The sequence below is a fragment of the Poecilia reticulata genome, chromosome 3 (assembly GCF_904066995.2).
Source record: "Poecilia reticulata chromosome 3, P_reticulata-male-v2, whole genome shotgun sequence".
Classification (NCBI taxonomy): domain Eukaryota; kingdom Metazoa; phylum Chordata; class Actinopteri; order Cyprinodontiformes; family Poeciliidae; genus Poecilia; species Poecilia reticulata.
The window spans coordinates 3,548,733-3,575,365 of NC_088832.1; the positions used below are offsets into that span (position 1 = coordinate 3,548,733).

The following is a 26,633-nucleotide window of genomic DNA, read 5'->3' on the forward strand; positions in this document are numbered from 1 at the left end:
TACGGCGGCCACCCTAAGAAAGGCTTACAGTATCAATTATGCCTCATGAACTGATCGGTAGATTATTGAGAAGGAACGCAAAACCTTTTGTGAGGGAACGCAAAAGAAAAAGTTTCCCCATGTCCCCTGGAGGGCTCCGTACCCATGTAGTCCAGCAGGTGGCACTATTGCACATTATAGTTGGTATCACATTTGTACGAAGACGCTAGAAGAAGAAAAGGAAATTGATCATGGTCCTGGAAGCAGACGAAACCTCAGTCTAAGATAATATTTTTCAACTGCATGGCTCGGTGTTACTGCGGGATCGTCAGGTCTGATCCGGTACCGGTCCACCCGCCTCAGAGAGGTCTGACTTCGGCTCTTCGTGTGTCTGCGGAACTGAAGGACCATGTCGACCCACAAAACAAAGAAGGTTAAAATGGCAACTAAATCCTGTCCTGAATGTGACCAACAGGTCAGTTTGTGTACAACAGAATATCTAGTTCTGATTTCTTTCTCAGCCAAAAGCAAGTTCACCATTGCTGGGGAGAAAGAAAAAAAATATCAAATTTGTTCTGGATAATCACTGTATAATCTTTTATCAGGAGGAAAAAGTTGGATCAAAACCTTGGTAGGTTGTCTGATGTTTACAGTTCTAAGGGATTTAAATACAATCTAATTAAGTTGTTTGTTGGAGAGAAATCTGGATCCTCGCCCCTTTGGGTTTCCTTATATGTTGGTGAGATGCATGCTATGCTTTCATATACAGTGAATGACACGTTTTTCTATTTGTCATAGCCTTGCTGGCAACAGTCCAAATAGTGACACATTTCAGTTCCATTTAAAAAAATGTTACTTCACAAAATGCATTTTGTTTATATGTGCACAGTTTCATTAGTACAGCAGAAATGCAGGTCCCAAAGTGTTGCAACTCTTCTTTTCTCTTTTGTGACTGTGCAATTTTATCAGCAGTGAACATTTAGTATTTGGCTGATTGTCACATTGTGTTATCCTGTGTTATCTCTGATGGTTATACCATCAGAGAATGAGGATCAATGATAAAGGTTTTAGAAACTTACCAACTACTGGCTCCAACCAAAGAGTGAACAATAAAGAGTTAATGTGATCCTGCGATGATGAGAAAGTCAGATTTTGAGGCTTGACCACACCCACATGTTTTGAAACAACAAAAGATAGTAACTCTCAATTGCCAATATTTCAAAACAGTACAACTCATTTAGAAATCTCTAATTGGAAAACTCTAGAAGAAGTATACTCAAATGTGTTGAAAAGAGACAAAAGGTGGTTTTCATCCAAAATTGGCCAACTTCCTCTGCGATAGGGCCAGCGTTCCAAGAGACTTTTTTGTAAGTCTTGAGAAGATACATGTTTACTAAATTTTATAATCCTAGGTGAAAATGTGGTTTGGTTGTTTTAATGCTTCTAGCAATAAGGCTAAGCCCTGCTATTACTATCCCACGTAATAGCAATAGGGCTCACTGTTATTAGAGTGAGCTTAGCCTCACTCTAAGCTCTAGTGATATAGAAATATTTGCATAAATATTAATGTATGCAAATATTTGGAATATGCTTAAATATTTATGGAGTATTTTGGTATATACTGCATAAATATTTGATTAAATATTTATTTATGCAACTATTTGGTCAAACAGACTTTTCAAAGTAAAAGATTACACTTCCTACTCTGTAGCGGTCTAGTGTGATGTCAAAATTTGACCACTGATATTTTCTTAGGGACCTGAAAAGAACCAATCAAAGGTTTTGTACCTTTGTGACTTTCTTGGTAGGGCTTATATAAACATTTATTGTATTATAACATGCTCAGAAATTCACAATTTCTATTAATTTTAATCCCCCATGCTCTTAGGTCATGCTGACTTAATTTGAAACGGATCAATTGAAACCAAAATTGCAAATTCTATTCAAGATGGCTGACTTCCTGTTTGTTGTTGAAACTTTTGAGATAAGTCTTGGAAAGTGTACCAAACAGGGTTTTGAAAGTTGCCCCGGCGGTGCTGTTGACTTATTTTTATTCTGCATTCTTTTGCACAACACATGCTGTAATTAAATTTCACTCATGTATAAAGTTCGGTGAATTTTTGTATATGTGTGGCCCTCTAAAACGGCAATTCATTTTTAGGAAAACAAATAAATGTAATTGATACACTGGACCTTTGCAGCTAGGACCTAAAACAAAAGACAAATGCATTTGTAAATTACAATAAAAATTGTGTGCCTGTTTTGCTGGTGGCATATATTTTCAATCCCTCTTGACCGTCATGAAAACATCATTTAATATTAGCATTATATAAAAATCTGCATTTTGTTTTACAGATTCCAGTGGCCTGCAAGTCCTGTCCATGTGGTTATGTATTTATCAGCAGAAAACTTCTAAATGCAAAACTCAGTGAATGTCCTTCACCAGCTATTACAGGTAAGCTTCACCTGACCAAACACATGGCATAAAGCACAAATGTCAAACTCCAGTCCTCAAGGGCCGCTGTCCTGCAGTGTTTAGATGTGCCACGGGTACAAAACACTGGAATGAAATGGCTTAATTACCTCCTTCTTGTGTAAATCAGTTCTCCAGAGCCTTGCTAATGACCTAATTATTCTATTCAGGTGTGGTGCAGCAGAGGCACATCTAAAAGTTGCAGGACACCGGCCCTCGAGGACTGGAGTTTGACACCCCTGGCATAAAGCATTCAAGCTGGTGGCTGGATTTCCAGATTGAGAGCGATGCAGCCTGTCTGTCTATCTCAACCGAATTTTAGTTAATAGATGAGTATTTTAGTTAATAGATGAGTATTGCTGTAAATCAGAATTGAAGCTTGTGCTGACTTGACCAGTTACTAAGAATAAAGCAGCTTGTAGAAACTGACAGGTGTATGTATTCGGTTTTATGGTCAAATTAAATTCAGTGTGGAAGATGGAGTTCATCACATCAGGACAAGAGAAAGTTTTACTGGTGGAAGGAATTTAAAACAAGTGGTGCTGGTCATATGTAGCCCAGGCTGGGGAATGATGGCAGCCTTACTCAGCATGAGACTGCAATCAACCTCATGGGGAGTGAGGACAAGATGGGTAGTCATTGTGCTGTTAGTACCCATAGGCGTAAATCTCGGGGGGGATCCGGACCCCCTCAGTATTGGAAAAGTCTAAAATTGTCCCCCCAAAAAAAAAATCATTGAAGAAACATTTGCATTTAAATAATATCAATATGAAAAGGCAAAACAAACAAAGAACGAACTAAATCTGCCATTTATCTCAGAAAAAAAAAAGAATAAATTTTTAGGTCCCCCCCTACCATTGTTAGAACAATGGTTCAGTCCAAAGTGCAGGAGGAGCAACAGCTGCCCTGCTGAACTCCAGTAAATAAATACTAAAAACAAAAGACATGTAACACCTTTTATTTACTTTCACTGCTCAATAAGAAGAAACACATTAACAATAAAGAGCCGACTGCAGTTCGTTATTTTCTTACTTTGGCTGAATAATGATAAGCTGCCTCATTAGCAAAACTGCTACACTGCTTTCATAGACTTAAGCTTTTTCGTTAAAGGTAGCAAACATCTCATTTATATTTAATTCTTTAAATTTTAGTTAATTAGAAGAGTTTGAAAAAGGAGGAGAGGCTGAGCAAGTGGACCAGCTCAGAGTGTGGGAGCCGAGAACAGAAGACAGAACAGATAGAAGAAACAGACCTCTAATAAATACATCACTTCAAAGTGAAAAGCATTCATTTATGTTTCTTTAAGTTTTTTAAAATATAATGTCCTATTAAAATATAAAATTACACTTTTTGTACATCCTGTCTGGTCATGTGATTTTGTTTCAGACAAACTGGACTTCAAGCGCAGAAGAACAGAGCGAATTCGCAGAGAGAGAATTGGCTCTCCTCTAACCAGTGACTCAGAAAACCACAGAAGACCCCGAGCCAACAGTCAGTCAGATACCATCCGTAGAGGCCGAGGTCGCCCAAAGACTGTGGGCCTGAAGAAACAGGAAGAAGAGAAGGGTAAATCCTTGCAATGAACATCTATCCAGACATTTTTATTAAAAAAACTCAAACGTTTTGGGCCCAGAGTTTGAGTGGCATGTCCAGAATTGACTCAGTTGGCACATTTTAACAAGACTTATTAATAAGCAGAGGTCTATGACTACATAGAGAATATTGTAAAGTTTCAAGAATTATTGTATCCATTTTGAATTTTATGTTGGACCCAAATTGGGCTAATAGGAGTCATTTGTTTGTGCTGTGAAACGTTTTGGTGTTGCAAACCAAACATTTTTCAAATGTTGCAATATTGTTGCAACAAAATTTCTAATGTTTATTGGACAATATTTGGACTGATGAAATGAATGTTTCACTTCTATGTTGATGGCACATGTCTTTATGTGAACAAAGTCTTATGTGAATAAGACTTGGTAAGACCTGTGAGAAAACTAACGTGAGAGCGAGCGGCACAATCTGGAATATTTACGGGAAAATAATAAAACGGGAGTATGACGAGAAAGGGGGTAAAAACGGTAGTTTCCCGGCAAAAACGGGAGACTTGTCAGGTAAGGAGTTGTCAGTGGCTATGGCAATGAGTCTGTGTGTAGCTTGGCCAATACAGAGAGTGAGAAAGAAGTGGTTTTGAGTTGTACTTCAATGGGTTTTTTCCTTTGCTGTTGAGCACAGCACAAAATTAATAATACCCACATTTCCAAGTTTCATTGAGTTAACGGAATTATTCTACCGCGGCAGCGCGGCTATGGATGGCATGTAAAAGACTAGTCTTTTTGCTCTTCAGTGTTGTCTGCATGCGCGACATTTCCGCATGTAAACAATAACATGTAGGGAGTCTATATTTGTAAAACTGATTATGATTAAGTTAGTGGCTCACCAGCTAAAAACCTCACCGCATATCACTGGTGGTCACTAATTTTGAAACAACACAAATTCAAAGCAGTTCAGCATCACAGATGACGATCAGATTATTTTGACACTATCAATTTCACCTCAGAGCCTGGAGCAGCTAGCCACTACTGAAGCTAGGTTTATTTTTGACGCATTGAACAGGCATGCAGCAGCGCGCACTGAAGTGGATACGCAGTGATTCGTGCACGGCCAGCTTTGGATCTTTGTAACTCGACGCAGATCACGTGCGCCCGTTCACACAAACTGGATGATTTGGAAGTTGCTCTTGCAGGTGGCTGCAATGTAGGCCTTCACTATAAACGCCATGCTGCTGTCTTGGCTCCATCACGTTCAACGTAAACTGTCAAAAGCGCAACTATAGCTCAGCCTTCAGTCCCTGAGATTACCGCTGTACTGCCGAGAGAGAAAAAAGGGGATGTTGGCTAGGCGCCTAGGCTGCTACAATTTACAATCAGTCTACAGCTAACTCGCACATTGTAAATAATGTCAGAGTTGCTCCCTGTAACTAGCCCAGCTCCATGGCTGTGCTGGCAGTTTTGGTGGGTCTGAATCGCTGCCAACAAATAAGTCTGATTCATCTCCAAGACGACAAACAAAATATGCGTCCAGTTTTTGGCTTTTCCTTGCTCTCTTTTTTCCATTCTTTTCACTTTGCCACTCCATGGAGCTCCACTCATGTTAACTTAGTCCATAAGAATGCTCTAGCTAGTTTGCCATCTGTTGCCAAGTGACTGATGACGTTGGTGGACGGCTGGTGTCACGTTTTACCCAGAATACACTTGGAGACAATATGGACGATCCACTTGTAATTTTACTTGTAACTAAGTTAAATGTAAGAGTGAAAATAAAGCCAATCATGTAAGCACAACATTTTATTTAATATTTTACACCTATTACATCACTACAATCAGTTGGTCTTGTAAAGTTTTTAGCAACCATGAGTCAGTCCTGACTTTGCAACCATTGTAACCCGACATACACCATGCCCTGCAGGAGAGGAGAGGGCCTGGCTTCTTCAGCTCTCATAAAGCATGGTGGTGGGAATGCCATGGTCTGGGGTTGCATGAGTGCATCAGGTGTTGGGGAGTTACATTTCATGAACTCCAATCTGTACCGCGAAATACTGAAGCAGAGCCTGAGCCCCTCCGTCTGAAAACTGGATCACAGACCCCAAACACACCTCTAAGATGATCAATGCTTTATTGAAGAGGCTGAGGGTAAAGGTGATGGACTGGTCAAGCATATATATATATATATATATATATATATATGTGTGTGTGTGTAAAATTCCCTTCTCACCCTCCGCGGGTGGTCTCTCTCTCTCTCTCTCTCTGTGTGTCTCTCATCCTCTGAGCTTGGGTCCTCTACCAGAGGCCTGGGAGCTTGAGGGTTCTCCTCCAGTATCTTGCATGTGCCTAGAACTGCACATTTCTGGACTGAGATGTCTGATGTTGTTCCTGGGATCTGTTTTAGCCACTGCTCCAGTTTGGGGGTGACTGTCTGCCCCGAGGGCCCCGATGACCACAGGCACCACTGTGGTCATCACCTTCCAGGCCTTTTCCAGTTCCTCCCTGAGGCCCTGGTATTTATCCAGTTTCTCATGCTCCTTTTTCCTGATGTTATAATCACTTGGTATTGCTACATCCACCACAACGGCTTTCCTCTGTTCTTTATCCACCACCACAATGTCCGGTTGGTTCACCATTACCATCTTGTCTGTCTGGATCTGGAAGTCTCACAGGATCTTAGCTCAGTCATTCTCCACCACTTTTGGGGGTGTTCCCCACTTTGATCTCGGGGCTTCCAGTCCATATTCCTCCTTGCATGGTTAGTAGCCTCCGAGTCTTAACATCCGTGGTCTTTATCTCCTCCTTTGGCCAGCTAATTATTCCTGCAGGGTTTCTGAATACTGGTAAAGCTGTTTATTGCACGGATCTTGTTCTTGCCATTGAGCTGGCTTCTCAAGGCTTGCTTTATTTGTTGGAGGTATTTGGCTGTGGATCCTTTCCTTGTGACCTCATTGAGGTTGTCATTTGCTTGTGGTATTCCCAGGTACTTGTAACTGTCCTCAATGTCTGCTATTGTTCCTCCTGGGACTGAGACCCAGCGATTATCAGTATCAGCCGGTGTTTTTTTTTAAAAAGTCAGACCCACTTTGTGCAACTTTTCTCCGAACTTTTCTCACCTGCTCACAAAGAAGTCCAGAAGAACCACGGGTGGAGACAAGATGGCGCCGGTGTGTGTGGCTGCTCGTCTGTCGTTCTCACATTTGCTTATGTTTGTGTTGTTTCTGACCTGTATCGTCTGCGGAACTGAGTCTCTCCTGATGTACGGTCGTAGCACACTTCTGGACCTCCAATCTTTGGTCCAGGATGTGGAGTTGTTCGAAAATGTTGGCCAACACTCCTTGCCTCCGCTTCTGTCGGGGATTCCGAGCCACCTGTTCCGGATTCCTGCGCTGCTTTCACGACGGAGACGTCGTCGTCGCGGTAGACGAGGCGGCCAGCTGGTAAAGCTGAAGTTTTATCTGACGCACTGTTCTGCTTTTACCCGATCATCGGATGGATCGTTTCTGGGCTCTCGGGTGCCTCGGCGTTTCTTGGATCCTGTTGATGTCTGTTTGGTGCCAGTGGTCGGCGTTCAAGCCCCTCTCCAACGCCGTCCCTGCCCTTCCCGGATCAACATTCGCCAACGGTGTCTCCAAAACCTGAGACCGCTGTGCCGGGTTTCCAGACCTGTCGAAGCCCAGGATCCAGCTCCTGTCAGGATTGGCCTGGTAAACGCCAGGTCGCTTGTGAATAAAACTTTTATTCTTCGGGACTTTTTTAGTCGCCAAAACCTGGATTTTATGTTTGTGACTGAGACGTGGCTGAGTGTTGGTGAGTCCAGTGCTCTATCTGAGCTTTTACCAACGGATTGTTCTTATTTTAATTCACCACGGACTTCGAGGAGAGGGGGAGGCACAGCGACTGTTTACAAACAGGACTATAATTGTAAGCAGTGTTTTCTACAGACGTCTTTCCCCAGCTTTGAGTTTACGTCATTTGAGATGAGACACGTAAACCCAGTTTTCTGTGCTGTCGTTTACCGCCCCCCCAAATATAATAAGGATTTTATAAGCGACTTCTCTGACTTTTTATCTGGGATTTTAACTAACTATGAACATGTTCTTATTGTTGGAGACTTCAATATACATGTGTGCTGTCCTGATAAGCCTCTGGTAAAGGACTTCTTAAGTCTTCTGGACTCTTTTAACCTGGTACAGGCCGTATCCGGTCCTACACATGAGCACGGACACACACTGGACCTGGTTATTTCCTGCGGTCTGCCTGTGACTAACCTGGAAACCTGTGACTCTGTGTTCTCGGATCACCTGCCTGTTTTATTCACTGTTACTTTGACACCAACTGCAGTTAAAACTCGCGCTGCTGTTCGGCGCTGTCGGATTATTAACCCTTCCACTGCCACTAAATTCTCCACCGCTTTTCTTCAGCTCTGTGGATCATCTGACTTCCTCAGCTCTGATACAGAAGAGCTCTGGTCCTGGTTCTGTTCTTCCTGTCAAACCATTCTGGACTCGGTTGCTCCATTAAAAACCAGGCAGCCAAGGATTAAACCTGAGCCTTGGTTTAATGACAGAACTCGTGCTGCAAGGCAGGAATGTCGTCGTGTTGAACGCAGATGGAAAAAGGATAAACTGCAGGTTACCTTTCAGATTTTAAAAGACTGTTGGCGTCTCTACCAGAGCACGGTTAAAGAGGCTAAAAGGGAATATTTGGCAAATATAATTTCCTCAAACAGCCATAACTCACGTGTTTTATTTCACACCATTGACTCTGTCCTTAATATTCCACAGAATGCCTGTTTGGAAGCTTCTCCTGACATGTGTGCTAAGTTTCTGCATTTCTTTATTGAAAAGGTTGGTAGTACCAGGGCTCTTATCACAGCTCCTGACTCCGACCCTTCTGTTTCGGTACATTGCTCTGCTGCCTTCAATCAGTTTGAGCCTGTGACTGTCTCACTTTTAGAGGACGTGGTTGGCCACATTAAGCCATCAGGTTCCCCACGTGATCCTGTCCCTCCACAATTTTTTAAAGATATTTTATCTAGCATAGGGCAGCCTGTTCTTGCAATTATAAATAGCAGTCTGTCCTCAGGTGTGGTGCCCTCTAGTTTTAAACATGCAGTAGTGCAGCCACTGCTTAAAAAACCTGGCCTTGATCCTACTGTTCTGGCTAATTATCGGCCTATTTCGAAGCTGCCTTTTCTTTCTAAGGTTTTAGAAAAAATTGTGTACTGTCAGCTGAAACAGTTTTTAGATGACAATGGCATTCTGGAGGTTTTCCAGTCAGGTTTTAAAACTCTTCATAGCACAGAACTGCTGCCTTTGATACAGTAGACCACAATATTTTAATATCGCGATTACACCACATTGTTGGTATTGATGGCACTGTTCTTAAATGGTTCCAGTCTTACCTAGAGGAGAGAACATTTTCAGTGAAAATTAGTGACTCTGAATCACCTGCTGTTTCAATGACTTATGGTGTCCCGCAGGGCTCAATTCTGGGCCCACTGCTTTTCTCTCTTTATTTATTGCCTCTGGGTTCTATCCTTAGGAAACATGGGATTTCTTTTCATTGTTATGCTGATGATTGTCAGATTTATTTGCCCATGAAGCAGAAGGATGTCCACTCTATCAAACATCTCCTGGCATGTGTTGGTGATATTAAATCTTGGTTGGCCTTGAACTTTTTAAATTGTAATGAAAACAAAACAGAGGTGATTGTGTTTGGACCCAGTGGCTCCTCTGAGTCCTCCTCTGTTGACCTTGGACCTTTGGAGGTATATTTTAAACATGTTATTACGGACCTTGGTTTTAAGGTGGACAGTGATTTTAAATTGGACAGCCAAATCAGAGCCGTGGTTAAGTCCAGCTTTTATCATTTAAGGCGATTGGCATCAGTGAAATCTTTTCTTTCCAGGCAACATTTTGAAACAGTGATCCACGCTTTTATCTCGACTCGACTGGATTACTGTAACGCACTTTATCTGGGAGTCAGTCAATCGCTGCTCTCACGTCTGCAGCTGGTTCAGAATGCAGCTGCTAGACTTTTGACAGGAACTCGGAAGAGGGAGCATGTGACCCCTGTCCTGGCCTCACTTCACTGGCTGCCTGTATATTTTAGGATTCATTTTAAAATTCTTTTGTTTGTTTTTAAATCACTGCATAATCTTGCCCCGGCTTACCTCTCTGAGCTTCTTCACCCCTACGTACCTTATCGGTCTCTCAGGTCAGCAGATCAGCAGCTTTTGGAGGTACCAAGATCCAGGAGGAAGCTCAGAGGGGACAGGGCTTTCTCTGTCATAGGTCCTAAGTTATGGAATGACTTGCCTTTGCAGGTCAGAGAGGCCCCTTCACTGTCCACTTTTAAAGTTCGTCTTAAAACCCATTTATTTTACTTGGCTTTTAACTCCTGCGGGATCTAGTTTTAGAGTGTATGTTTTTGTTTTTAAACTGTAAGAGTTTTTATTTTTTTTTATTATGCTGTGTTTTAATGTACAGCACTTTGTATCAGCTGTGGTTGTTTTAAAGTGCTTTATAAATAAAGTTGGTATGGTATGGTATGGTAAGTCCGCAATAATGTTCTGTTTCTTGTTCTTTTAATTCTGCATAATATACTTTTAATCAACATTTCATGTAGTTGAAAATAGCTGACAAACCTGTGTCTGACCCTTCATTTTCAGTAGTTCTTCCCTGCTGTACTGTTTGAGCACTTCAGCTGTCCTACCAGATAACAAAAAGGTGACATTAATAAATAAATAAAAAAACTAGTCGAGAGCTCTGAGCCACTGCATGTTTATGTACCACCATACTCTCATTCCTTACTCTCCACAATGGCTTCTCATTTCCACGAGGATTGAATACGAAATTTCCCTGCTCATCAATGCACATACCAAAGCACTTATGGACCTAACTGCTTAAACCACAAAACACAACTCATTTGCACCATTCCACTGAAACTTTTTCCATATACCCAGAGCTGAGGAACAGGGGCTAGGCTCTTTTTGACTGCCACTACACATTTATGGAATGCCCTCGCTGACACTCTGAGTGCCCCACAGTCCAATAACTGTTTTAAGAAGGATCTATTTTTTTTATTCTATTTTTGCAAAACTTTTGGCTCACTTTCTTAGATGTTAATTTTAACCTCCATCCATCCATCCATCCATTTTCTGCCGCTTATCCGGGGTCGGGTTGTGGGGGCAGCAGCTTCAGAAGGGAGGCCCAGACTTCCCTCTCCCCAGCCACTTCTTCCAGCTCCTCCGGGGGAATCCCAAGGCGTTCCCAGGCCAGCCGAGAGACATATTTGCAGTGTTGACCCCTCTTCAGGACCTTTGCAATTCTCCCTGGCATGCTCTCAATCAACCTCTGGACCAAATCCTGACTGATAGCAGTCCATTCTTGCACAATCAATGCTTGCATTTTGTCAGAATTCTTAGGTTTTTGTTTGTCCACTCGTCTCTTGATGATTGACCACAAGTTTTCAATGGGATTAAGATCTGGGGAGTTTCCAGGCCATGGACCCAAAATCTCTGTTTTGTTCCCTGAGCCAGTTAGTTATCACCTTTGCTTTATGGCAAAGTGCTCCATCATGCTGGAAAAGGCATTGTTCATCACCAAACTGCTCTTGGACGGTTGGGAGAAGTTGCTCTCGGAGGACATTCTGGTACCGTTCTTTATTCATGGCTGTGTTTTTAGGCAAGACATAGAGAGAGCCGACTCCCTGGGCTGAGAAGCAACCCCACACATGAGTGGTTTCAGGATGCTTTACAGTTGGCATGAGACAAGACTGGTGGTAGTGCTCACCTCGTCTTCTCCAAACAAGCTGTTTTCCAGATGTCCCAAACAATCGGAAAGGGGATTCATCAGAGAAAATGACTTTCCCCCAGTCCTCAGCAGTCCACTCCTTGTACCTTTTGCAGAATGTCAGTCTGTCCCTGATGTTTTTCCTGGAGAGAAGTGGCTTCTTTGCTGGCCTCCTTGAGACCAGGCCTTGCTCCAAGAGTCTCCGCCTCACAGTGCGTGCAGATGCACTCACACCTGCCTGCTGCCATTCCTGAGCAAGCTCTGCACTGTTGGTAGCCTGATCCCGCAGCTGAAACACTTTTAAGAAACGGTCCTGGCGCTTGCTGGTATTTCTTGGGCGCCCTGGAGCCTTTTTGGCAACAATGGAACCTCTCTCCTTGAAGTTCTTGATGATGTGATATTTGTTGACTGAGGTGAATCTTTCTAGCTACTCTTCCCTGTTAGGCCATTGTTGTGCAGTGCAATGATGACTGCATGTGTTTCTTTAGAGATAACCATGGTTCACAGAAGAGAAACAATGATGCCAAGCACCAGCCTCTTTAAAGTGTCCAGTGGTGTCATTCTTACTTAATCATGACAGATTGATCTCCAGCCCTGTCCTTATCAACACCCACACCTGTGTTAATGGAGCTGAAACCATGTTAGCTGGTCCTTTTAAGGCTGCAATGAAGCTGAAATGTGTTTTGGGGGATAAAGTTCATTTTCTAGGCAAATATTGACTTTGCAATTAATGGCTTTTAAGCTGATCACTCTTTATAACATTCTGGAGTATATGCAAATAGCCATTATAAAAAGTGAAGCAGTAGACTTTGTAAAAATTAACATTTGAATCATTCTCAAAACTTCTGGCCAAGACTGTACTCTGAGTCCCTCCCGGATGACCGAGCTTCGCACCGGGAGAGCCCAGAGAAAGAACATTTTAGCCTCTTGTATCTGTGATCTTGTTCTTTCGGTGATGACCCAAATCTCATGACCATAAATGAGGGAAGGGTTGTAGATTGGCCAGTAAATTGAGAGCTTCGTCTTTTGACTTAGCTCTCTCTTCACCAGGGCAGACCGGTACAACTGAGAAAATGTTGCATTATTGCTCAACCATAATGGAAAGCCATTACTGCTTACAATGAAAAGCACAACAAGTCAGTCCCTACAGGGCTCCCTGTAGGGGACGCTGTGGACGCTGCACCAATCCACCTGTTGATTTCTCACTCCATTTTTCCATCCATGACCACAGATATACTTGGAACTAAACCTGTAGATCATGACCTGATGAAGCGAATAGGCCCACATCATCTGCAAAAAGCAGAGATGCGATCTTAAGACCAACAAAACGGATCCCCTCAACACCTCGGCTGCGTTTACAAATTCTGTCCATGAAAGTAATGAACAGAATTGATGACAAACGGCAGTCTTGGTGGAGTCCAAATCTCACCGGAAACAAGCCCGACTTACTGTCAGCCCCTACAGGGCTCCCTGAAGGACACGGTCGAACACCTTTTCCAAGTTCTCAATACACATGTAGATTGATTGGGCGAACTTCTATGCACCCTCCAGGACCCTGCTGAGGATGTAGAGCTGGTCTAGTGCTCCACGACCAAGACAAAAACCACACTGCTCTTCCTGAATCTTAGATTCGACTAATCCAGAACCACTGAATAGACATTACTAGGGAGGCCTAAGAACCCTCTGTAGCTGGAGCATACTCTGTATCCTCCTTTTTTAAATAGGTGGACCACCACCCTGGGCTGCCAGTCCTGGAGAACTGCCCCCAATATACATCTTCTTTCACTCATTCACCTTCCAAGTAAAATTTTGATGGCGCAATATCCTTAACTGAATCGAAAAACCATCAAATTGGATCATGAGTTGAAATGGGCCCCTCTGAATCGAAGCATTTTTGGAATTTTTGATTGATATCCAGCACTACTCCCTTTTGCCCTTCCTATTAGGTAATATTTGTTGCCATAAAATAGTATAACCATTTTCCATAAGTAGGCAGTAAATCAAAAACTGCTGTAATTCTGTAAAAAAAACGATAAGAAGGAGTATTCAAGTTTAAATGCACTATGTATTTATCTATATTTTCATTTCAAAAAGACACTGTTCATCACCGTAATCTTGTTTTTCATTACCACAACAGGTCTCAAATTACGCGGTAATGAAAGTTGTGCTTTACGGTAATGAGTGACATTTGCATAAGATAGCTTAAAATGGTAGCATGCTATGGTGACTCAGCAAAAACTTTTCACCTACAGTACAAATTCCCTAATATCTTCTTTACAGGAAAATATCTAATTATTCACTTTTTAAGCACATGAGGTAATGCACATTACGGTAATGATCGGTTATGGTGTGGAAATAGGCATATGCAAGGAGAAACGTAACAATTATCATAATCAAAAGATGTCAAACAATCTTATTTTTTAGCCGTCTTTTGTCTTCTCTTCTTTGTGGTGCATTATGGGTCAAAATAACTCCATTTTGAAAAATTCTATAAATATAACAGGACTTCCAACAAGGTGCTACGGTAATGAGTTTTGCACCTCCGGACACTCACTTTTATTAAAATATTTTTTATTATTTAATAGGAAATCATTATATATTACAATATTGAGTTAGTTTACATAGTTTTAAACAAGTTGGTAGTATTTTTTTATAAACCAGCTTGAATAATTACAATGATAAATTGAGGTGAAAGCATTTTTTTTACTTGGGACGCATTACGGTAATGAATTTCTGACTCCAAAATTAGTTTAAAAAAACATTTTAAAAAGTATTTTGGTAACAAACAATTAACTGTGCCAAATATTAGAAATGATGATTGTTCAAATAAAAGTGAGTTATTTTTAGTTTTCATGAGTATGACTTTAAAATCTTCGAAGACATTCAAAGCTCTGGGTTCGTGAGAATCACCCTCCCGCTCCCTTCTTCCCTCATTCATGAACAAGATCCCCAGATACTTAAACTCCTCCACTTGAGGCAGGACGACCCCCCTAATCTGGAGAAGGCACTATACCCTTTCCCGGCTCAAGACCATGGCCTTGGATTTGGAGGCACTGAGCCTCATTCCGGCCGCTTCACACTCGGCCGCGAACCGCTCCAGTGAGAGCTGCAGATCACGATCTGATGAAGCCAATAGGACCACATCATCCGCAAAAGGCAGAGATGCAATCCTAAGGTCACCAAAACGGATCCCCTCAACACCTCGGCTGCGCCTAGAAATTCTGTCCATGAAGGTAATGAACAGAATCGGTGACAAAGGGCAGCCTTGGCGGAGTCCAACTCTCACCGGAAACGAGCCCAACTTACTGCCGGCAATGCGGACCAGACTCTGACACCGGTCATACTGGGACCTGACAGCCCGTATCAAAGGGCCCGGTACCCCATACTCCTGGAGAACCCCTCACAGGGCCTCCCGAGGGACACGGTCGAACGCCTTCTCCAAGTCCACAAAACACATGTAGACCGGTTGGGCGAACTCCCATGCACCCTCCAGGACCCTCCTGAGGGTGTAGAGCTGGTCCAGTGTTCCACGACCAGGACGAAAACCACACTGCTCTTCCTGAATCCGAGGTTTGACTATCCGTCGGACCCTCCTCTCCAGGAACCCTGAATAGAGTGTGACCCCCCTGTAATTGGAGCACACCCTCCGGTCCCCCTTTTTAAACAGGGAAACCACCACCCCAGTCTGCCAATCCATAGGAACTGCCCCCGATGTCCATGCGATATTGCAGAGTCGCGTGAGCCAACACAACCCTACAACATCCAGAGCCTTAAGGAACTCCGGGCGGATCTCATCCACCCCCGGGGCCCTGCCACCGAGGAGCTTTTTGACCACCTCGGCAACCTCGTCCCTAGAGACTGGAGAGCCCAACCCAGAGTCCCCAGGCTCAGCTTCCTCAACAGAAGGCATGTTGGTGGGATTGAGGAGGTCTTCGAAGTATTCTGCCCACCGGCCCACAACGTTCCGAGTTGAGGTCAGCAGCGCACCATCCCCACTATAAACAGTGTTGGTGCTGCACCGCTTCCCCCTCCTGAGACACCGGATGGTGGACCAGAATCGCCTCGAAGCTGTACAGAAGGCTTTCTCCATGGCCTCTCCAAACTCCTCCCACGCCCGAGTTTTTGCCTCAGCGACCACCCGAGCCACATGCCGTTTCGCCCGCCGGTACCCATCAGCTGCTTCTGGAGTCTCATAGGCCAAAAAGGTGCGATAGGACTCCTTCTTCAGCTTGACGGCATCCCTCACCGAAGGTGTCCACCAACAGGTTCGAGGGTTGCTGCCGTGACGGGCACCAACAACCTTGCAGCCGCAGCTCCGATAAGCCGCCTCAGCAATGGAGGCACGGAACATGGTCCACTCAGACTCAATGTCCCCAACCTCTCCCGGAACGTGTTCGAAGTTCTGCCGGAGATGGAAGTGAAAGCTCCGTCTCACAGGGGACTCCGCCAGACGTTCCCAGCAGACCCACACTACCGTTTGGGCCTGCCAGGTCTGACCAGCTTCCTCCCCCACCACCGGAGCCAACTCACCACCAGGTAGTGGTCAGTGGACAGCTCCGCACCTCTCTTCACCCGAGTGTCCAAGACATACGGCCGCAGATCCGATGAAACGATGACAAAATCAATCATCACACTGTGGCTTAGGGTGTCCTGCTGCCAAGTGCACATATGGACACCCTTATGCTTGAACATGGTGTTCGTGATGGACAATCCGTGACGAGCACAGAAGTCCAACAACAGAACACCACTCGAGTTCAGATCGGGGGGGCCGTTCCTCCCAACCACGCTCCTCCAGGTCTCACTGTCATTGCCCACGTGAGCGTTGAAGTCCCCTAGTAGAACAAGGGAGTCCCCAGGAGGAGCACTCTCCAGTACCCCCTCTAAGGACTCCAAGAAGGGTGGGTAATCTGAACTGTTGTTCGGCCCGTAAGCACAGACAACAGTCAGAATCCGTCCCCCCACCCGTAGGCGGAGGGAGGCAACCCTCTCGTTCACCGGGGTAAACTCCAATGTACAGGCGCCCAGATGGGGTACAACAAGTATGCCCACTCCAGCCCGGTGCCTCTCACCGTGGGCAACTCCAGAGTGGAAGTATGTCCAGCCCCTCTCAGGGAGACTGGTTCCAGAACCAGAGCCATGTGTCGAGGTGAGGCCGACTATTTCTAGCCGGAACCTCTCAGCCTCGCACACTAGCTCCGGTTCCTTCCCCACCAGAGAGGTGACGTTCCACGTCCCAAGAGCCAGCTTCTGCAGCCGAGGATCAGACCGCTAGGGTCCCCTCCCTCGGCTGCCGCCTGTTACACACTGGACCCAACCCCTTTGGCCCCTCCGACAGGGGAAGGGGGTGATAGGGGAACGCGGACACACAGCGTTTTTGACCATTTTTGGCAATGTTCGACTCTGACAAAAACCTCTTGCCGAAAGCCCTCAATCTCCATGCGCACGGCAGAACAAGGTGTCAATAGCTGACGAAAATCCCATTTTTTTGTCCTGTGATAAGTGGGTTTTCTTGCCTTATAAATGGTGTTGGACCATCAGTTGTGTTTTGCAGAAGTCAGGTGGACACACAGCTGATAGTCCTACTGAATAGAGTGTTAGAATTTGTATTATGGCAAGACAAAAGCAGCTAAGTAAAGAAAAACGAGTGGTCATCATTACCACTTTCTTCTTAAAGAAGAAATGAAGGTCAGTCGGTCCGAAAAATTGGGAAAACTTTGAAAGTGTCCCCAACTGCAGTCGCAAAAACCACTGACACTGTTGGGGATTTATTCAAAATTGAAGGCATACTGAACCAGCAGGGCTACCACAGCATCTTGCAGCGTCATGCTCTCCCTTCCGGTTTGCGTTTAGTTGGACCATCATTTATTTTTCAACAGGACAATGACCCCAAACATGCCTCCAGGCTGTGTAAGGGCTATTTGACCAAGAAGGAGAGTGATGGGGTGCTGCGCCAGATGACCTGGCCTCCACAGTCACTGGACCTGAACCCAATCGAGATGGTTTGGGGTGAGCTGGACCGCAGAGTGAAGGCAAAAGGGCCAACAAGTGTTAAGCATCTCTGGGAGCTTCTTCAGGACTGTTGGAAGACCATTTCAGGTGACGACCTCTAGAAGCTCATCAAGAGAATGCCAAGAGTGTGCGAAGCAGTAATCAAAGCAAAAGGTGGCTACTTTGAAGAACCTAGAATATAAGGCGTATTTTCAGTTGTTTCACACATTTTGTTAAGTATATAATTCCACATGTGCTAATTCATAGTTTTGATGCCTTCAGTGTGAATCTACAATTTTCATAGTCATGAAAATGAAGAAAAACTCTTTGAATGAAAAGGTGTGTCCAAACTTTTTGGTCTGTACTGTAGATATATATATAATTCCCTTCTCGGCCTCTGTGGGTGGTCTCTTTCATCCTCTGAGCTCTGGTTTTCTACCAGAGGCCTGGGAGCTTGAGGGTTCCTCCAGTATCTTGGCTGTGCCTAGAACTGCACATTTCTGGACTGAGATATCTGATGTTGTTCTGGGATCTGGGATCTGTTTGAGCCACTGCTCCAGTTTGGGGGTGACTGCCCCGAGGGCCCTGATGACCACAGGCACCACTTTGGTCTTCACCTTCCAGGTCTTTTCCAGTTCCTCTTCCAGTTCCAGGTCTTGATGGGAACTGGAAGCTGACTGTATAGCTCAATGGATAAGTCACCGGTCCTTCACCCGGGATATCCGGGTTCGAATCCAGGCTGGGGCAAAAAAGATACAACAATGAAATTGAGCTATCCAGTGTGGGTCCTTAGGCAAGACCCTTTATATAGCCTACCTCATACCATGAGAGACATTGATAAACACGACATAAAAATGGGCTACTGGAACAAGACGGGAATGGGCGAGAGGTGAAAACATATATATATATATATATATATATATATATATATATATATATTGTCGAGAAAAGTCGAGCTCATCCCACTTCCCCATGCTGGAGATTTTAGTTTAATAGTAATAATAAATAAAATTACCTTAAAATTAATGACATAGGTGACATCAAGACCCAACAGTGGAGTCAGACGGTAATAAAATGAATCTGGTTGTGTGTGTTGTTATTGTGTCCTGCAAACTTTGCTTTAATTCTACTTTTTTCTATTTAATCATAAAAAATCAAAGTCAGGCAGAAAGAGAGTCATGAAACAGGAAAAGCTGGTTTCCTTAATAAAGGGGAAGTTTCTGTCTCGCATCAGGCTAAAAATAGTTCAGACCATTCCTTATTTTAAAGCATTAAAGGTTTTTAAAGAATAAAATCTAAACATTTTGAGAGATTGGATAAAACCCAGAGTAAAATACTTAAAATAATGACTTATAATTATGCCAATAATTAATATTGGTTTAACCAGTGGTTGATGTTGGTTTGATTATAAGAATATTTACACTTACTCTTACACTTGTGGAAGTACTTAAAGGTGAAACAAGTAACTGTAACATGGTATCAGATAATTAGAATAATGGGTTATTCTTGGTTTCTTGTCAGAAGTGTCTGTAAGAACTCACATTATGATTATAATAAGAGTAACTAATAAGTTATGGTTATTATAACATTATAAATGAATGTTAAATCAGAGAAACTAAAAGGTTATAAATGTGATTTTGACATTGAACTTGAAAAGGTGTAAAATGTTGTAACTGTAATTAAAGGTCACTGATGTTGTGTTGAAGGTAGATGGTAGGTGGAAGGACAGGGGAAAATAGGAACTGATAGGAGAACGGAGAGGACTAAGGCCTTATTGCTAAACTTCAAGAAAAGGTTGGGCAGGAAACAGAGGTAGGAGGAACTGTTGAGCAACTTGGGGACATTAGAACAGACATCAGGTCATGAGGTCTCCAAAGTGACGGATATGAGATCATCTGTCCAAGCAGTCAGCCAATGAGACAGGCACAGCAACAAAGCTAGCCAATGTAAACGCACCAAAAGGGTGGATAAACCCTTTATAAGGTGGGTGCAACAGAGGAAACTTTGGTTGGATCCTTCAGGCAGCTTCGAGCCAAGACGGAGATGGACAAAGAACTCTGCAGCTGAAGAAGAGCCGGGGCCACAGAGCCGAAGACTGTTCTGCACATGGGGACCAACCCGTTAGCCCCGCAACATGTGGCTTCAAATCGCACTTCTCTCAACAGCTGGGTTTAGACCCCCAAAGACAAAGACCAAGGCAAAGATGAAGATAAAGACAAAGATAAAGACAAAGGCAAAGAACAAAGGCAAAGAGGAAGAACTGGTGTGTTCCTTCCGTGGGACCAGGAAGATCGTGAGACGAGGAGAAGGGAGCTACAGAGCTGCAAGACAAGAAGCTGAGGACCGCTACGCGCATGAGGAAGTCACCCTGATGCCCGAGACCTGCCGCTCTAAGTCAGTACTCTTCCTGTACTGGGAACCTCCTGCTGCTGCAACACCTTCTTCATCATCAGGCCAGTTCTGGGGTTCAAAATGCCAAACTCTGTCCGTCTCTCTCAAAGTTTCCCTTTTTTAGTTCTCAGTGTCAGCATTAGGGAAAGATAGGCTAGATTATTGATTTTACTTATTTGATTATTTCTGCTAATGAATTAAGCTGTACTGACCCTTGCAAAATTGCCTTACTAATAAAATAATTAGCATTTAAGAAAATCTAAAAGATGTTGTGGACATTCAATTAATGAGTCACCTTAAAGTTCTTTGATGGTTGTGAAATAGCTATGAAGTTTGATTCTGGGAGGAAAAAGTAGAAATGTTTTATAGGTTGCTTTTAGCCAAAACTAAAATAATGACCTTGGGACTTAACTCTAAGTCACTAAATTTAATCTAGCCGTTAACAAGTGCCGTTATTTTAGGAGAGGAGCTACCGTTAACAGGAGTGGTTGTAGGGGTTATGTCGCTGTGAGGGCTACTCAGCGGATTGCCCCCCAACTGTAAAAGGTCATAACTTCTGGATCGAAGGTAGTCAGAGCTAGACGAGTCCTTTCCGACCCCAGTTTAAACAGATAATTCACCACAAACTATTGCTAGGGTAAGACCCGAGTTTCTGGGGATTTTCCGGACCTGTTAGACAGAGAACTGGGCCGTAGTGAGTCCGAAGAGTTGTGAGGAGTGGGCGGGACTTACTATTGGGTAGTAACAGACATGGCGTCCCTGGGTGGGCTCGACCCTAATGAGTAGGAGGGCCTTACTTTGACCAAGTCAGTAAAAACAGACGAGAGGGTCTGAATAGCTCACTTGGGAGACCAACTCTTAGGAAATAGAGTTGGGAGCGACTGATGAGGCTTGTCAGCCGCGACCCTTGCAGTAACTGTACAGCGTGCAGGCGAGGGAAAAGCTTCCGCTTAAGATGAACAGCTGCATCAAGAAGGGAAGCCAGTAGCCAACCTAGCCTAGACCCATCCCTACTCTAAGGTACCCTGAGAGGCTTTGGGGGATAGGCGACTCGGAGACAAAGAGACCGAGGAGTACGACGCAAGGTCGTACGTCCAGAAGATGTAAGTAATTTCACAAGGAAGTGGTGAAATGCATCTGGAGCTCAAGGTCGAGCATCTGAGAGCACACGCATGAGGGAGCTCATTGGCGTGGAAATGATGAAGTGGACTGTTATGTCCAACAGAGAAAAATTGTCTTTGTCTGAGCCGAGAAGTGGGACAATACTCCCAGAGGACGGGAGGTCCCAGAAGAGTACGTGGATGAGGTCGTGCGGAGCGTGCATGAAGCCCTTGGACATGCAGGCGTACGACCCACCCGTAAGGAGCTGGATGAGCATGAGCTTTGGATCCCAGTGAAACAAGTCCAACGCGTGCTACGGGGCTGTGAGGTATGTGGACAATACAACGCAGGCCGCCGAGGGCAGCGGTTGGAAGGGTTGTTCATCAAGAGCACATTACCCGGGGTTCAATCTGCATGGATGTAGCAGGCCCCATGGATAACAGAAAAGAGAGGTGAGGAGTACCTCTTGGTGCTGATGGACATGGTGTAACAGTGACAGCTGAAAAAGAGCAGGTCTTCCCCTGCAGAGGAACTCCGTTCACGTCACAGAAAGCCGGAAGGCGAAGGCACTTCTCCTTTTTGCCCAGAGAGGGAAAGGGGAAGTTGCAGTTTACAGTGTCATTGAAAACAGGACAGAAAGTTTGGATTAAAGATCAAGATCGGCCTGTAGTCACGGTGATCAAGTTGAAATTCAATGGAATGAATTTTGTGAAGCAAGTACTGCAATGTAAAAAAGTATTACTTATGAAGAAAGGGGTCCACGAGGTCAGTGTTCAAGCCAGTTCTTAGCTAAAGCGAACCAGAACATTGCAAGAATCAAGCATCATGCCATCCTGTGTTAGACTGGCTACTATTACAGGATGATTGCCATTCAAAGAACAACTTCAAGGCTTAGGACTAGGAGGGCCCTGAAGAAATTGGATTATGCTAAAGAAGAACTCCTGTCACAAAAGGATGGATTAAACTGGAAAAGGGACTGAAGTCGTGAGGAAGGAGTGGCGTCATAGACAACCACCGAGATCAATCCTGCAACAAAGTGTTGAAATCACACCCAACACCTGGAAGCAACCTGTGGACTTCACAGAGTCCTGCCTGACAGAGTCCTGTTGCCTCCGACAACTCCAGTAACCCTTTAACGACCCCAGCGATGGAAAAGGATTATGATTATGGATAAAGCGTCATGCTGCTTATGCTTTTTGTTTTGCTCTACTGAACATCCAGAGTTTTTTTTATTTTTTTATTGAGGCTTTTTGCCCATCAACCTGTCCCTAAGGAATCTTCCACATCCTGAAGAACCAACGCTTCATTCAGCTGAGGATTTTTTGTCACTATTAAAGGATCAGAGCGACCTGGGTTCTCTTCAACATTCGTCACTTCCTGAGAGACATCAAAACTCCAAGGAGGGGGTGTCAAAGAGCAGTGGAGTTTGAAGACTGCTGAGCCCTTGGTGACAACTGAGAATCTGCATCTTCACATCCCAGGCTGCTGAGGCCTTGGTGACGACTGAGGATCTGCATCTTCACATCCCAGACTGCTGTGGCCTTGGTGACGATGGAGGATCTTCACATCCCAGACTGCCATCTTCTCTTTCCAGGGGATGAGGACGCAGACCTGCAAGAGGGTGTTGGGTTCCCAGCATGTGAAAGGTCTGACCTCGCGGAGGGGGTGTCGAGAAAAGTCGAGCTCATCCCACTTCCCCATGCTGGAGATTTTAGTTTAATAGTAATAATAAATAAAATTACCTTAAAATTAATGACATAGGTGACATCAAGACCCAACAGTGGAGTCAGACGGTAATAAAATGAATCTGGTTGTGTGTGTTGTTATTGTGTCCTGCAAACTTTGCTTTAATTCTACTTTTTTCTATTTAATCATAAAAAATCAAAGTCAGGCAGAAAGAGAGTCATGAAACAGGAAAAGCTGGTTTCCTTAATAAAGGGGAAGTTTCTGTCTCGCATCAGGCTAAAAATAGTTCAGACCATTCCTTATTTTAAAGCATTAAAGGTTTTTAAAGAATAAAATCTAAACATTTTGAGAGATTGGATAAAACCCAGAGTAAAATACTTAAAATAATGACTTATAATTATGCCAATAATTAATATTGGTTTAACCAGTGGTTGATGTTGGTTTGATTATAAGAATATTTACACTTACTCTTACACTTGTGGAAGTACTTAAAGGTGAAACAAGTAACTGTAACATGGTATCAGATAATTAGAATAATGGGTTATTCTTGGTTTCTTGTCAGAAGTGTCTGTAAGAACTCACATTATGATTATAATAAGAGTAACTAATAAGTTATGGTTATTATAACATTATAAATGAATGTTAAATCAGAGAAACTAAAAGGTTATAAATGTGATTTTGACATTGAACTTGAAAAGGTGTAAAATGTTGTAACTGTAATTAAAGGTCACTGATGTTGTGTTGAAGGTAGATGGTAGGTGGAAGGACAGGGGAAAATAGGAACTGATAGGAGAACGGAGAGGACTAAGGCCTTATTGCTAAACTTCAAGAAAAGGTTGGGCAGGAAACAGAGGTAGGAGGAACTATTGAGCAACTTGGGGACATTAGAACAGACATCAGGTCATGAGGTCTCCAAAGTGACGGATATGAGATCATCTGTCCAAGCAGTCAGCCAATGAGACAGGCACAGCAACAAAGCTAGCCAATGTAAACGCACCAAAAGGGTGGATAAACCCTTTATAAGGTGGGTGCAACAGAGGAATCTTTGGTTGGATCCTTCAGGCAGCTTCGAGCCAAGACGGAGATGGACAAAGAACTCTGCAGCTGAAGAAGAGCCGGGGCCACAGAACCGAAGACTGTTCTGCACATGGGGACCAACCCGTTAGCCCCGCAACATGTGGCTTCAAATCGCACTTCTCTCAACAGCTGGGTTTAGACCCCCAAAGACAAAGACCAAGGCAAAGATGAAGATAAAGACAAAGATAAAGACAAAGGCAAAGAACAAAGGCAAAGAGGAAGAACTGGTGTGTTCCTTCCGTGGGACCAGGAAGATCGTGAGACGAGGAGAAGGGAGCTACAGAGCTGCAAGACAAGAAGCTGAGGACCGCTACGCGCATGAGGAAGTCACCCTGATGCCCGAGACCTGCCGCTCTAAGTCAGTACTCTTCCTGTACTGGGAACCTCCTGCTGCTGCAACACCTTCTTCATCATCAGGCCAGTTCTGGGGTTCAAAATGCCAAACTCTGTCCGTCTCTCTCAAAGTTTCCCTTTTTTAGTTCTCAGTGTCAGCATTAGGGAAAGATAGGCTAGATTATTGATTTTACTTATTTGATTATTTCTGCTAGTGAATTAAGCTGTACTGACCCTTGCAAAATTGCCTTACTAATAAAATAATTAGCATTTAAGAAAATCTAAAAGATGTTGTGGACATTCAATTAATGAGTCACCTTAAAGTTCTTTGATGGTTGTGAAATAGCTATGAAGTTTGATTCTGGGAGGAAAAAGTAGAAATGTTTTATAGGTTGCTTTTAGCCAAAACTAAAATAATGACCTTGGGACTTAACTCTAAGTCACTAAATTTAATCTAGCCGTTAACAAGTGCCGTTATTTTAGGAGAGGAGCTACCGTTAACAGGAGTGGTTGTAGGGGTTATGTCGCTGTGAGGGCTACTCAGCGGATTGCCCCCCAACTGTAAAAGGTCATAACTTCTGGATCGAAGGTAGTCAGAGCTAGACGAGTCCTTTCCGACCCCAGTTTAAACAGATAATTCACCACAAACTATTGCTAGGGTAAGACCCGAGTTTCTGGGGATTTTCCGGACCTGTTAGACAGAGAACTGGGCCGTAGTGAGTCCGAAGAGTTGTGAGGAGTGGGCGGGACTTACTATTGGGTAGTAACAGACAATATATATATATATATATACACACACACATTTTTTTAATATAAAGTTGTATGTCAAGTGAAAATACAACATTTTCTGCTGTGGCCCCAGTGACCTAGAATTTGACTGCTCATCTAAGAAAGTTTCCTTTTTCTCTTGCCTGCATTTGTCCTTAAAATTAAATTAAATATATGTCATGAGTTAATTAAAATTTTAGAATCTTATATATTAAAAATATTTTAATATGTTGTGTTTTTGTATTCACAGAAAAACAAGAAAAGGAAGTGGACGTATATGCCAGTCTTTCTGATGAAAAGGCATTTGTCTTTTCTGTGGCCTTGGCTGAGATCAACCGCAAGATCCTGAGTCAGAGACTTATCCTATAGATTAAGACCAAAGAGTAGATCAGAACAAGACTTGACTTAGGCTTGAGTCACATTGAAGTGGATGCTTGACTTGGGATGAAAAGGGCAAGACTTGACTTAAACTTATCACAAAGGTTTGACCCTTGACAATGACTTTAAAAATGACTTCTGAAAATCTCTGGACCTTCATAGTTGCGAAAATCATTTTACAGGTCATAATGGCTTGTGAAATAACCAAAGACTCCAGGCCTGGCTGGAGTACATGCTTCTCTTGCAAAAGGGATCTTCAAAAAATAAACAGAGTTAGATTGTTTTTCTTATGGACAACAGTATACATGTGGTTTAAATATGAATGTTGTAATGGCTTGGATTATTGTTTGTATGCTAGTAGTAAAGGACCACTAACCTCTCATTTGCTGAATTTTATATCCAATTCTATATAAAACATTTTTTGTTGAAAATCAGATGCTCAGTAGTGTGAATTTGAATATAGAACATGAAAGAAAGTGTATGTTTGGCCCTGATATAGATTAGTGACTTGAAAATATTATGAATACAAATCTTCAGTTATAATGTAATTGAAATGAATCACAGAATATATGTTTGAACAAACAATGGTTTTTCATCATAACTGTATTTTTAATGCATAAAACGTATTTTAAAAAAAACTGTCAGCCCAGTCCTACTGACTACAAGCCAGAAAAGGAGGCCTCCTTACACCTGGATCTTCTCCTGGGTCTCCTCCCGGTGGGACGTGCCCAGAACACCCCATTCCTTCATGATGCCCGAGCCTCAACTGGCTCCTCTCGACGTGGAAGAGCAGCGGCTCTACTCTGAGTCCCTCCCGGATGACAGAGCTTCTCATCCTATCTCTAAGGGAGAGCCCAGCCACCCTGCAGAGGAAACCCAATTTGGCCGCTTGTATCTGTGACCTCGTTCTTTCGGTCATGACCCAAAGCTCATGACCAAAGATGAGGGTAGAAATGAAGATCGACCGGTAACTCGAGAGCTTTGCTTTTTAACTCAGCTCTCTCTTCATCATGACAGACTGGTACAGTGCCCACTTCACTGCAAATGCTGCAAATCCATCTATCATTCTCCCGCTCCATTTTTTCCCTCATTCGTGAACAAGATCCTGAGTCACTTAAA

General features: G+C 43.5%; 1 protein-coding gene and 1 long non-coding RNA gene across 3 annotated transcripts; both read left to right on the forward strand.

Annotated features, from left to right (window-relative positions):
* Positions 1 to 214: 214 nt before the first annotated feature.
* c3h16orf87 (chromosome 3 C16orf87 homolog) lies at positions 215 to 25,896 on the forward strand. Of its 2 annotated transcripts, none has more exons than XM_008405048.3 (4): positions 215 to 412; positions 2,335 to 2,434; positions 3,839 to 4,018; positions 25,387 to 25,896. In XM_008405048.3, exons 1-4 carry the CDS (start codon positions 389 to 391, stop codon positions 25,503 to 25,505), a joined length of 423 nt encoding a protein of 140 aa, XP_008403270.1. In that variant the 5' UTR covers positions 215 to 388; the 3' UTR covers positions 25,506 to 25,896. The 2 variants fall into 2 exon arrangements, with proteins under 2 accessions (XP_008403270.1, XP_008403269.1); XM_008405047.3 differs by having other exon boundaries at positions 217 to 454.
* On the forward strand, positions 4,025 to 24,655 carry LOC145551047 (uncharacterized). The gene is made up of 2 exons (XR_014086813.1): positions 4,025 to 21,453; positions 21,700 to 24,655. It is a non-coding gene; the product is annotated as an uncharacterized LOC145551047 (long non-coding RNA).
* Positions 25,897 to 26,633: the final 737 nt, after the last annotated feature.

What these genes read in the sequence shown, in the direction of transcription:
- c3h16orf87 (XM_008405047.3), top strand. Translation starts at nt 389, where the DNA reads ATGTCGACCCACAAAACAAAGAAGGTTAAAATGGCAACTAAATCCTGT. An exon ending in GTCCTGAATGTGACCAACAG is followed by an intron (nt 455 to 2,334) that starts GTCAGTTTGTGT and finishes TTTGTTTTACAG; the next exon opens with ATTCCAGTGGCCTGCAAGTC. An exon ending in GAAACAGGAAGAAGAGAAGG is followed by an intron (nt 4,019 to 25,386) that starts GTAAATCCTTGC and finishes TTGTATTCACAG; the next exon opens with AAAAACAAGAAAAGGAAGTG.